The 14,057-nt window shown below is 38.4% G+C and overlaps 1 protein-coding gene across 2 annotated transcripts in view; it reads right to left on the bottom strand.

The window, feature by feature from the left end:
• Positions 1–14,057, bottom strand: part of ACYP2 (acylphosphatase 2) — a 36,804-nt gene that overhangs the window by 20,988 nt on the left and 1,759 nt on the right. For both annotated transcript variants that reach the window (XM_085542563.1, XM_015856748.3), the window contains exon 3: positions 13,526–13,635. In XM_085542563.1, the coding sequence (XP_085398689.1) occupies positions 13,526–13,635 (110 nt within the window). The remainder of the gene's footprint in view (positions 1–13,525; positions 13,636–14,057) is intronic.

The raw sequence follows: 14,057 nt of genomic DNA, 5'->3' as shown, positions 1-14,057 counted from the left end.
TAAATCTGAGTCTTTAATCTAGCATTGATGCCACATGTTAATCATTAAACAAATGACAGTCTCTAATGTCACAGGTATGACCACAGACCTCAAGGAAACTGATGACTCTAGGGAAGCTCTGAATTACGAGTTCAAAATGAGTGATAATGTCAGTATTAGGTTCTGGAAACTGTAAATACATTTGGAGAAATGAAGCAAACAGCAGATCACAGCACCATTCCTGCAAAGATACAGCAGAAAACTAAGCCTATGTATTGAAAACTTTCCTGACAGTAACTATACTGTACATGTCAAGTCAACCGGAAAATAGTTTCTTGGCACCATTTAAATCCTACAGAGCTCTGAAGGAAAAGCTAAGAAGAATTTGCTCAGTATCAAAGGCCTTGCCAATCTCAAATACATCCAGATTTGCTTTCTGAAAAACCATTTGTCCAGAAGTCACACAAGCAAGCAGACCCAGAGGGAAAAATCCATAACTTGTCTATTTTTGTTATTCCTGCTAGCAACCCCACTATATGAGATTAACGGGACAAATGCCTATGATAAAAAACCATGACTGGGAATTGTCTTTTGAATAAAGATGCCTTTAGCATCTGACAGGTGTAAGGAACAAGTTTTTAGGTTTACTTGACTCAATTTACCGAATCTTATACATCAGACACTGATTGTAATTATCATCTGGGGCCCTTCTTTATGTTTAGGCATAGCTCTGGCCCAACATATCACAAAGGATCTGCTTGTTCTTATTTGGAATTAGTATTGTTATAATCAGAGCCAGCATAATAAGATTTGAACATATCTTGGCATTATCTGCACAATTATTTTCCTAATTAGAACCAGTTATCAGATGAAGTTTGGAATAGATCATGCAGTGAACCTTAACAAACAGAGCACAGATCAAGAAACAGCTGCAAACTATTCATAATACTCTTACTATCCTCTTTTCACTATGTATTAGCAATAATCCTACACAGTCAGATTTATTAATCAAGTGCCAGAAAAATCAGGAGAGCAGGCAAAAATCATATGAGAGCTTTAAAGTGAAATTCAGAGGTTTTGCTTTCTCCTTCAGGTTCTGGCATTACTTTAACAGTGCTAATTCTCTCTGCAATACACCAAGCTAGAAACATCTTTAGTTTTAAACACGGGTTCCATTACTCCACAATAGGTTTGTACCAAGGGCTGGGTCCCTCGGTCATGTGCTGGGGATCACACTCACAAGGCCCAGTCTGAAATACCACCTATAACAGCAGGAATGGGCAAATTAATTTAAATGTGGCAATTTTTTCCTCAAATGCTAGTTATTAAAACAAAAGCTTGATTTAAGAAAAGATAAAGCTTACATGACTACCATCTTGCTTTCTCTAAATGTATACCCATTTATTTTAGTCATTTATTTTTATTTTTTTTAAGGTGCAGTTTGCTATAGGGATGACAGCACTGCAGTGATACAAGGCACACATTATGTTGCCTGCAGAGGAGAAACACACTGCACAGCTCTTCCAGTTAGACTCCTGTATTTAGATAAGGCCTAGAGATTAGTTCCAAAAGCCAGTGGCATGTTACACTGTGATCCACTTTCACAGCAGGGAAGGAGAGAGAAAAGGGTTACCAACCACTATGCTCTAAACAAGTGTCATCAACATGAACTTGAAACGGACTGCATGTTCTACCCTCAGGCAAGCCTGTGTCACCTCTGCTCGTGTCCATTTCACTGCTGCTAACTCTCACTTGCAGATTTACCTAATCTTGTGACCAGCTGAACATGACAATTCTGGATTATATTTTAGGAGGTATAGATCAGAGAACTTATTTCTACCTACTGGCAGCTGTTAAAAACTAATACTCCCTACATATCAGATATACTTTGACATCAACGCATTATTCAAACTACTATAAATTCTCTGTCCTCTCCTACCCTGTCCTTTGAGGATTTTTCTAAGGCCAGCAACAAGCAACCGCCTACCAGGGAAACCACAGCTGCAAACAAACAATTTGCTATCCTGGAATAGGTTGCCATTAACCAGAGGCACTATGCATTGACTGTTTTCTGTGCTCTGCCATTTATGCTACTTCTAAATAAAATAAAATAAAATAAAAATACTGGCTTGAACAACACATATTGCGCTAAGACTGAGAAAATGCACCTTTTTTTTCTAGTACTCCACATCTGAACAGCCTGTGCCAGTACCTCAAGCAGACACTGAAGAAGAGTAAGGGAAATGTGCTTCCCATAGCAAGCATCATGATGCAGTCAGAGCCTTGTACTAACAGTCCTGATAAAGACACCTGGGCCCATGCTCACATAGAAGCTATCTATTTCATGATTGCATCACAGTCTTAGTAGCCACAGCAGCTGGTAAAATGGTTAGAGAATTTTACTAAGATCTATTTTCAAATAACATGGCAACAGACCCTTTACACCTTTCTATTGGGAAAAATCTCCCCAGCGACACAGTCTCATTGGAAGCTGAAATTAACATGCAAGACTCCAACTAAAGCCATTAAGTTAATCTGTTTCTCCATTTGGAAGGAGTCAGGAGAGCCCAGAGCACATTCTCCTTGGGGACACTGTTGCCAGGGTACAGGCAGGTCTCCAGCAGGAAAAATTCCTCAGTGATCCCTGAACAGGTCACTGCCCTGTCATGCAAGCTCCAGCACTCCCTTTCACATCCATCCAAGAGAGCAAAGCATTTCAATCCCCTGGGCAAAGCAAACACTGGCATCTATCCCATCAGCATGTTGGGTACCAAGTGCTCTGTGCTTCACACTTCCATTTGTTCCCAACAAGCATGCCTTAAGAGCCTGACAAGTAGAAAGCAGGTAACTGAAGTCTTTTGTTCACACCTAAAATGAAGTGAAATATTCAAAGTTTCTCAAGATGTGTGGGCTCAATATACAGGTTTGGGGCCTTCTTCATGTTTCTGATCATGTACAATAGAAAAAATTACTTTAATATTAGCTTAAAAACAATGAATCAGGCACTAAATTAAAAATAAACCTGTTAGTCCAAAGTCAGTGAAAGATTGTGACTAAACTCAGGCAAAGGAAAAGCTTTCAGATTAAAATAACAAGGAAGAGTAGCCTACTGAAGCCTCCTGTTATTTTTGTTTGTTTCCTATGAAATGTATCTTAATCCTTGGGTCCTGCAAGTCCTGAGAAATACTGTAAACAGCACGGCAGAGAAATCCAGCCTTCCACTTTGCTCCCACAGCAAAACCCTTCAAAAGGATAATGAAGACAGCATCACATTTCATAAGAGACTTCATGAACGCCTGCTGAGCTGACCTTGTTTACAAGAGCTCAGTGAAATGACTAATTGCTTGTATGTCCCACTCCACAATGCTATGGCTGAAAACCTTCTGCCTGGGCTACCCATTATGAGCGTTAGCCAAAAAGAAAACCCCTATGTAATCATTCAATTATTAGTAATACTAGCATCTAACAAGAAAAAGAAATTGACAGCTGGTATACATAACCACTTCATTTCCATTATGCAAGAACTACCAAAGGCATTTGTTTCCTTATTAATAGCTATAAAATAAGAAGACGCATGATTGATTTTGAACCAGAGAAGATGAAAAGGGCAAAGAGAATAAGCAGTGAAGGACTGGAACAAGAGTCAGGAAACAACGTGAATCTGCAAGATGCTTCCTGCGAGACTGAGCCCATCAGCTTACATGCAGTTTTTCCACTTGTACATTAATAGTTTCCCTCTCTGGATTTATCGCTTAACTTCACTACACACTGTTTGGTAGTAGCCTACAGAACCTTTCCACTTTGTGCTACTTAACATTAGGGAGATTGAGAGTAGAAAGGATGTCTGAATCTAGCTGAAACTGGCTGCTCCAGCTGATCCTCAGGAAATCAGCTGATAAATGATGCAACGGTACAGTTTGAAGCAGTGCAAATGGAATTGCTGGTAACTAGATAAAAGCACATCGTAACCTGTAGTTTAGAGCAGGGTGGTACTCCTCAGTGCTTTACTGACATCATTCACACAGAATCCCAGGAACTCATTTCAATGATTAGACTACAGAATTGGGTATCAGCCCCAAACCTCCTCAATTACACTGCAGACTCACTGCATGAGACTGCGCTGACATTGCTTTACACCTCAGCTCCTCCACATACAAAATGGGAGTAATGCATATACTTAATAGAACTGTTATCAACTTTTAATTCATATTTGTGCTCGGAATTCAAAAGACAAGTATTTACTAAAGCTTGCCTTAGCACTTCCTGGCAGCAACCAGTTTCTCCTTGCCACCATTTCTAGAGCACAGACAGAAGCATCTCGTCTTCCTCAAGCCTTAACAGCTCTGTACAACACTGAGCCATTTACATTTTTATCATCTTAGCCTACGCTGACTGAAGGAGTAGTGGAGCTACACTGTCCATACAACGTTACCCAGTATTGACCTAGACGTGTCATTTCAAAGTACTACATGAAATATGTAACAAGCAAGACTAGAGGCTCAGGATTTAGTGTTTGTACAGCAGAAAAGGAACACAGGTTAGCCTTGATGTCACAGGCCAAACCTGCTCAGACAAAAAAAAACCAACCATATCACAACTGAAATCTCACCACACGACTGCTGGGTGATATCCGAGCTGGAAGAAATTGGTTTTGTAGTTCCAGATGGTTTCTAGAGTTTGAATAATGCTTAGAAATTCTGTCTCAGAATTTTCTATATTTCTGTTCTTTTTTTTCTCCCCATCTTTTCTATACAGGAAACCACAAGAAGCATCTCGTTTTACTTACTACTACACACACTTGTTTCTTCCTTCAAAACGATCACTGAGAGTTCAAAGAATCTTTTTGCAAAGATGTAATGTCCCATTTCAATGCCTGCTTTACTCTTATGAAGTCCTGAATACCTGCCAGAAGATTTTGGACTGATTTTCTTTGTTCCTTTAGCAAAAAGGAAACAAGCAGGAAGTGCCCACAGCACCGCAACATAAGAGCATGAGTATTAATACCCCAAAAAAGGGCTGATGGAACACAAGCAGAATATTCATTACAGATAAAAACAGGCAACTATTTCATATAGCCACAGGAGGGGAAAAAAAGACACCATATAAAACACCAGCTTTGAAAAGAAACCTTCCTTATCCCATAATTTGCTATGTGTTCACTCTGCATTAACTCTAGAGCAAAAGGATATCAGAAACCCAAAGTCAGAAGACAAAGATCATCTATAACATCCAGCTACTGTGTTAGTATCCCCAGCTATTTATTGGTTCCAGCTAATATCAATTACTACTTACCTAGATTTCAGAGTTTAGATAAAAACAAGTCAAATCAACTAGTACTACAATTTATAGCATTTTTTACACAGTTTCCTGGGCAACATCAGAGTGAGACCCATCCTACACAATCTCTGTGACAGATCTGTTGAGGCATATTCAGCTTGTAATGCAGCTTAAAAACCTGAAAGTGCTGCAATTTATTTTGCTAGAAACCAGTATCATTGCACAATTCTTAGTCTTCAATTAGTATTTCTGTATTGGAGCTGTAAAGATATCTGGGAACAGTCTTTCTTGGCATGAAGAATCCACATTAAGGGCCTCCAATTATTCTGCATCCTCCTGTATCAGTAGTAAGAGAACACCTTCATTCTGAAAATATCAGTGTTACATATGGATCCAATGATACCAACCACTCAGAACACATACAGGCATCTATAAAACCCTCAAATGCATGAGAAGGCTCCAGCAGAAGTAGCACATTAATTGGCATTTGTTTTGAAAGGTCTCTTAGAAAGCTCTATCCCCATACAGGATCGTGTTTTAACTGTAATCACAATAAATACTTAGACTTAAATATGTTTCTTTCTTTTTCAGTATAGATGAAAGGTGCACGGCTATTTGTGGTATTGCAAGAAAATACCTCAACTGATTATTCAGACAGCAATTCCATTTACTTCTGCTTACAGAACAATCCAATTCAACCTTACAATCCCACTTCACCTCCAACACAGCAGGTTTGAGCTGAATGAATACCATGGCCATCATCTAAACAATGAAGCATTAAAGCAACATCCTCATGGAATGGTTTCCAAAGAGGTGTGCCAAATAAAGGGGAAAAAAGTTAAGTAGCTCACACAAAATCACAGTAATCCTAGAAAAAAAATCTTTAATACTTCTCATTCTGTGAACTAGAAAACAGCTTCTGAGGCCCACTTCTGGAAACTCAGCCTTGCTGAAATGCAGGAATAGGACCTGGTAGACTCTCTATAAACAGAAGAGGTAAGCTGTATCATCTTCTCTGTATCTAACTCTTGAACAGATGTTGATGCGCCCACTAGTATTAAGAACTGAAAGCACACAAGAGGCCTGCAGCATCTCCCTACTGAGCCCTACAAGCAAGCAATATAAAACAAGGTACACCTCTCTCAGCAAAGCAAACAGACATTCCTGGCAGCTTCAGAGAGATCAAGTACAGGCATTCCTCCCTGAATCAAATAGCAAACTGTTGAAAGGTGGTCCCCTTCCCCCAGTAAAAGAACACATCAACAGACTTGTGTTTATAATGAGACTAAGTTACAGCATGTATTCAGAAGAACAGCTATGAGAAGTAAGGACTGCCCTAAATTAATCACTTTAAACATTAATGAAAACATGTAAGATTTAACAAGAACTCTTATCCTCAGAAGAGACTGAACTGCTTAGGCTGCACTCCTCCAAATCAAAGCGATATACAAAAGATGAAGTAAACATGAGGATTCAAACCTAAAAGGACAGTATTCAGTTCATCCTAATTAACTGTTTGTATTAGAAGCTTGCATTTAACCTCATTTATTAAATTAGTATGAGCTACACTTTAATCAAAATATATGAATAACATAACACATCAGTGATCAGAAATGAAAGCAGATGCTTTGAAACAATTCTCATTCCACTGACCTACTGCAAATTCAGACACGAAAGCAGATGAAAATTCTACAAGGTCATACAAGACAGCGACCTTTATAACCTAACAAAAGAAACAAAATAGAGGGAAAACATTATTTTAATTCTATTCCATATAAAGAATGACATAAGCACAGTTAAAAACTTAATGGCTTATGGCACTCCAAACTAAGGAACAGCTGCAGTACAGCAGACTAAGGACAGAAGCCATGCAAGGGGTTCACTTCTCTTTCCATCTCTGTGACCCTTTAACGAAGAGCTACATCTCTTCCTGTCCTATCCTAGCTATCATTAATAGCTTCTTGGTTTTAGTCTTAAAAGCCACTAAGAAACCTTGTCTTCTGATTGACCTAATCCCTGTCCTTTATGTTGAGTACAGCTGCTACAAACTAATTCATTCTTCCTTTTTCTACTTAAACTGCTAAAACCAAGAAAAATAAGTTTTACTTCATTTCCCCCCATCATCAGTAACATCCAGTGAATTTAATTTGTAGCAATGCAGACTAAGAGGTTACAAATAAGTGAAACTTCACAGCCTAGCCTATCAACTTCGAGCAATATTCAGTCACAGTTAAGAAATCAATGCCTCAAACATTCACTATAGAAAGTCAGTCTGGTTTGAGACAATTTAAAGCAAATTAACCAGTATGGGTTAATTTCACCTTTAAATAAAGCAAAATAAATATTACGCTCGTTTTGACTGGACCCACAATGAACTGCAAAAACCTGCCATTTTTCTTTTGAACTGACTGGTAATGTCACTGAAGCACCACAGGCAAATGACCTTCACTAATTAATGTAAAAACCGTACTGTTTACATTACACACATCTTGCAAGACAACACATCTAATACTTTCTCACTATTCTGCCTTTTAGTGGAAAAAAAAAATGCTTGAAGGATGATTTTAGGTCACACTCTATGCCTTCCTTCAATATGCATCACTGTCAGCTTCCCAAGAACTTCACATCAGGAAAATATTTCAGCCACACGATATACAGCACAGAGCTGCCTCACTGAGCACACATCAAGTAAGCATTAAGTGACTGGCATTAGAGATGTATTTTCACAGAAAAGCATTGAAAATAAGCATGGTGAAAAGCATTCATCCATACAAGCTATGCTTTCTGTAACACAAGCACATCAGGATCAGTGTTTCTTTCACATAACCAGCCTCAAGTCTCCTAGCTGCATTTTTGTGTCTACATGCTTCTCCAAATAGCTGGAATGCTGACACACACCTTGGCCTACTCCTTTCTTTGATCCAAGCTTGATACAGCAACATTTCAGCCAGTGCTCATTAAAAATGGCTGGTAGTTAAATCATTCCTGTCATACATTATTATATCCTTTCAAAAGAAGGAGCACTGAAAAGGTACACTTCTATGTTTGGAGACTGTTTTAAGAACTGCAAGATAATTTCTTATAGCACACCTAACAACTTGTTTTAGATGTACTAAGGACAGCCTAGTGATCCCTTTCTTGCTAAACCATCTGTTAGGGCCAATCAAAGCTTGTTTTTCCTCTTGGAATTTCACTGCCACTACAACTTGCTCTTGGGTCTGATGTTCTCCTCTGCCACACATCAGTTTTTCCTTCTATCTCTAATACCAATCTCAATGATTTTTTTTTTTTTCCTTATCACAGCACACCTTTGATTTGCAAGTCACGCTCCCTCTTGGCCAAACAAGTGCATCTGCTTCAGTTCTATATTTCTTCTAATAGTCTGATGTTATTCACCACTATAGTCCACTGGTTCCCATTTCAAAGTCCCATCATTCTAACAGATCCACTGCTGCCAAGTCCACACTGGCTTCCACATTGTCTCCCTAATCCATATTTCACCCTCTGAGCTTTCCACTCAGCTGTCCTTGTGTTCTTCTCAATAGCACACTGCTGGGCATATCACAGACGTCTCCAACATGTCGTTAAAAACTTAAACCCCTCTCTATAAAAACGTGCTCTGCCATTTCTCCCATTATGCCAAGGGGTGCGTGCAGCTTTTTCCAAGCATTTAGATTAAGCTGAAGAAATTTCACATAAGCATTTCTAAAACAGAGAAAAGTCACAGAACAGACTAAAACCTTCGCTCATTTTAAATATCCAATTTATATTTAGATGAAGTTCTAATATCTTGCTCAAGGAAACCACTCAGGTTAAATACGGACACCTGAGGACTAGAAACAATAGTGTTTTAGTCTCATTTCAGCCCATCATGGCTATCCTCTGCAAACAATTCAATTTATATAAAGGGAAAACATTTTATTCAAAGCCAGTTGGTACAGGAAAGAGTTGTGCACATACCTGATGACAATGCAGACACAGAATGACAGCTGCAACATTTAATAGAAGAGTTTCTCCCTCCCCCTTCCCAGTCTTTAGGTGGTATTAAGCCAGATTTTTCCATGCACAGACTGGAGTCTCTCAAGTCACACTGCTTGTGTATTTAACACAAATTCCTCCCAATTTATATAGAGATTAAAAGCTAAATTTAAATTAGCATTAGTTTACTAACTTAAAACAACTTCCAAGACAATAATGCCTTCTTACAAAAACAATTACTTCGTGCTGTTATGAATTATTTGGTCCAAATAGGAAAATGTCTTACAATTTTACATTTTAAAGTGCTGTCTCAATGTCAAATCTGTTTTTTTGTAGAAATTTAGATGCAGGAGTGGTTTGTTTTTTTTTTTTTAAAAGGATAACTAATATGTCAGAGTTCAAAAAATTCTCAGAGGAAAATTACTTCTAGCCTGTCAATGCAAGTTGCTATGGCAGCAACCACACTGACTGCCAATGCTCTACCCTGCACAATGAATCAAGTGGAAGAAAATCAGACATTACAGATATTACAAAGAAAGCCCTTTGTGCTTCGAGTCTTCTGTAAAAGGAAACCAAAATACTGTCCACCCCATTAAGTGATATCCGGACATAAGACCTGAAGCTAAAACCTTATGTCATGATGCTTTAGAAACACACTGACTCGGCTTCACAACTTGAATATTCTCTGCTTTATAGACAGGTAAGAGACAGGACTTTTCGTACCCAAGGAGAATGAGTGCTACCCATGTGGAGCTACAGCTAAAAACAGGACTAAAAGAGAGCAGGGGAAAAGGTCACTGTGAAGAAAAGATGGATCCTACCATTAAGAGTAAAAATAGATTCACTTCAAATTAAGCACAAGTGGTTGAACATAACTAGAGAAGAAACAGCTCCATCTAGAGTTCAAAAAGCAAGGGATATGAAATTTTACACAGACGCTGATTAAAAATACCTTTTAAGATGATCAGTGTGATATCTCAGTTAACACAAAAACGGCTGTTACACGTTTCTTCTTAATTTAGAAGTCACCCCTAAGAAACTACGACATTTTCATTAAATACAGACTGAAAAAAGATTGTGAAACAAATACCAAAGAAATCAAGAACCACACACTCATACCTTATTCTTTACTCCAATCAAATTAAGACTGTGAAACCTCAGGCAATTCAGAGTAAATTCCACCAGTTTCCAGCGTGATCTCACCATAAAACATGCAAAGAAATTAGCCTCTATGCACTGAATACAATGCAAATATTTACATCCACACTCAACACTGAGTGAACAGTCCAATACGGAATTAAACAACTTGTGTGTAACACTTTTTCACACCCCAGCCCACCATATCTCTGTCATTTTCCACTTATTTTTGCAGTCAAAACATCCCTACTAAGCTGGTACATGTTCCAGGGCAAACTCTGGTTTGCACATCACTTTTACAATTTATCATAATAGTATATTCTGTCTGCAGTGAAACTGTTGCTTTTAATTCCAGACAAAATCCAGGCTGCAGCACGTTGCCTAAGAAGCAACAGTGGGCTCAGATAAAGGTTGGTTTGCTTCTCCAGCAGGATGAAAAGAAACCAAACCTTGCATTAACAAACCCTACTCTGCATGCAGAAGGAGCACTGCCATCACCAACAGATACATATTCCGGCTGCTGTCCCACATCTAGCTTCTCAGTTCTAATGCACAACATTGTATTTGGCTCCTTACCTTTAAAGGAGACAGGATCTTTTCCTTATGATTAATAAAGATCTGTTTCATTTCTACTCAACTGACAATAAATTGAGAACCCACCAACCAGAGGACCAAATTGCCCAGCTGTGCCTCAGAATTCAAGGAGCAGCACAAAACTGAGTAAGAAGGATCAGAAAAATCAGGAACAAAGGAGAGCTGCTGGAAAACGGTTGGGTTTGAGGCCTGCAGCATTTCCGCCCCAGAACAAAGGCCTTGTTCTGTTTTTCCCCATGTATTTAAGCCTTTCCTTTATCTTCCTCTCGAGTTCTTGAAACACCTTCCAACACTGCCTGAGGTACTGAATTCCCTCAAAAAATGTTCTTTTAGCATTAAGGTCTCACAGATTCTAAGAATTACCACACACATACACACACTCTTAAGTTCTGAACAGCTGAAAAACGGTGCAAAAGAGACCTTGCATAGGAAATTGGTATCAGAACTTCCTCCTGGTTATTGATCTCAGTGCTAATAGAAACATATATTTAGGACTAATGGTCTATATCAATTACCCAGAGTGATAGCTAGCCTCATCTTATTTTCATTTAGCACTTCATTTAAATAGCCCTCGTATCTAGAGAATTAAGTATTACCAATTCCTTGAAATCATACTATGAACTTTGAAATACATTCTTCAAGAACTCAAAGCATTAATCTTACTTTGATTTCCTATTGACGTGTACTACAAGAGAAATAAAAGCCCCATAAAACAGCCATTCATATGCACACACAAAGGAAGGAGTCGTAAGTCAACTAATTTATTACTGAAAATTAAATCATCATCATTCCTTTTCCATGTACCAGAGCCCACACAGGGAGCAAGCAGAATTTCTCCTCCAGCATTTCACTCTATATGAAATTTACTAGTCTGCATTTCAATGCATACTTTGAATTTGCACTTTAATTTCAGTATTGAAACATTTACTCCGATGCAAATTTCCAACTTAAAGTGAAGAAACAGTATTTGAGAGTAACCTTTTATTTGCTCTGAATATCACAAACAATGTCCATCAAAAGCTTCAACATCACTGTCACAGCTTTCTGTCCCAGTCAAGCCTGCTGACCCTATTTGAAGTGGTTTAACAAAGAAAAATGAAAGCTTCTCTTCCCATCAGAACAGCCTTTATGTTGTCTCATCTTTGAGAACAAGCCTGGGCTCATTAGTCTAATTTTGCAGCTCTGCAAAAAGATCTGGTGTTACATATACAAGCTTCCTGGTGTAGAAGTAAGCAAGGTTTCCTTTAAATGCCATCAGCACAAATAACAATGGAAGAACACTGCAGCGATCCCAGTGCCATGAAAATAAAGCCACATCTCAGCAGTTGTGCTGCATCCCTACGCTAAACTGCTGAATGACAGTAAGTCAATCAGCTTCAGAAATATTCTTAAACAAAACGTACTCTTCACAGAAACCAAATCACGGTATTTCACGTTCCTCTTCAGCGTGACAAATGTGTTAATACAGATGGCAACTATAAACTAGATGTGTTATGGCAACTATAAACTAGATTAAATACAATATATTAACTGCAGCGTCCCATAAAATAAGAATTAAGTCACAACTAATGTTTCTCTGGCTTCATTTTGCAGTCCAACATAAACTATCTGATATTAAGCTCAAGACCCAAGAAAATAACTACTCCAACTATTTCAGTTACATCAGATAATCATATATAAGCTTCTTTACCACAAGGAGCAACACCATTTTCCTTTTACAAAGCCAACAGCTTCCTTTTATTTTGAGTTTTGAATCAAGTTGTGCATTGGAAAGCAGAGGCAGTACCTGCAATAAAGCCTGCAGAGCCAAGTTTCACTTACCAGCACTTGCCCTTTTGTCAATAGAACAAACCACTGACTTTACTTAGGAAGAAAAAAAAAGATGCAAACAATCTCTCTACACATGCAGAAGAAAAACATAATTGGAAGGAATGGAATTGGGTTTTGTGTTTACATGTAACACTCCAAAGGGATACCTTGAAGCTTTTGGAAACTGGCAATTTAATTAAAAAAAACACATTCTCTCACTTTAAAGGCACCAAAACATTTCAAAACACACTTCTGGAGAGCAGACAGTGCAAACCTTTGCTCTGATGTGTATTTATATTACTGTTAAAGCAAAAAGACTTTTGTTTTTGCAGCTTAAAGAATGTGCCTCCTGAACTCCTCAAATCAAACCAACGCAAGCGTAAACAATATAAAAGATGGTAAATATTCAAAAGGTAAAGGGAAACTCACCAATATGGATGCTTGGCTGGGACAATCTCTAAGAGATGCTGCCTCAGTGGGGGTCAGTCCTTAAATGAGGTCTAGAGGGGGTGGAGTCAAGCTCCACCCCTTCTGGGAGCACAGCTAAATTACTCTCACCTGTGCTCCCACAGCTGACCCAACACTTCCCTCAGCTGATTAATCAGAGGTTCCAGCTGTGATTACCAATTTCCCATACAATAAGTTATTGGAAAGCACTGTTAAGTTACTGATAAAAGAATGTACTTGTTACTTTGGATTAAGAATACTTCTGTAAATCACACTAATAAGAACAAAAGAAAAAGATACTTACATTGTGTTTACCTTATCTTCCGGGCCCTGAACTTGGCCTGTCACTGTTCCTTGGCTGGTATTTTTAACCCAGCCAACCACTCCTAATTTCTTAGCTTCCGCTTCTGTGTACTGATATGAAAAGCAATGAGAAAGGACAGTCAGTGTCAGCACATACACCACAAACACACCAATTCAATTCCACTTAAGATTGACATTAAAAACAAAGAACACCTGATTACAGCCATATTCAGACATTAAGACTGTCCTGTCAAACCTAAAACCACATCACAAGCAGCGTATTCTTGAGCAAGAATGACATTTCATATTTCATAATGAATGCACATCTGAACTCCCACATTCATTTATACGCTTCCTAATGCTTTTCTTTAAAACCAAACATGCTACATACGATGATTCCTTACCTTGCTCATAGCGCTCATCCTGCTGCTTGATCATTTACACATGCATATAAACCTTCTGATAGAGCAAGCTTTCTCACTCACACAACAGTCAGAGACTTGTTCTTTTTGTTTACAAACTCTTTGTTTTAA

This window comes from Coturnix japonica, chromosome 3 (genome assembly GCF_054131305.1).
Source record: "Coturnix japonica strain WE chromosome 3, WE-NBRP24, whole genome shotgun sequence".
NCBI lineage: Eukaryota > Metazoa > Chordata > Aves > Galliformes > Phasianidae > Coturnix > Coturnix japonica.
The sequence above is the reverse complement of the archived record's forward strand: the minus strand, read 5'-3'. Positions and strand labels throughout refer to the sequence as shown.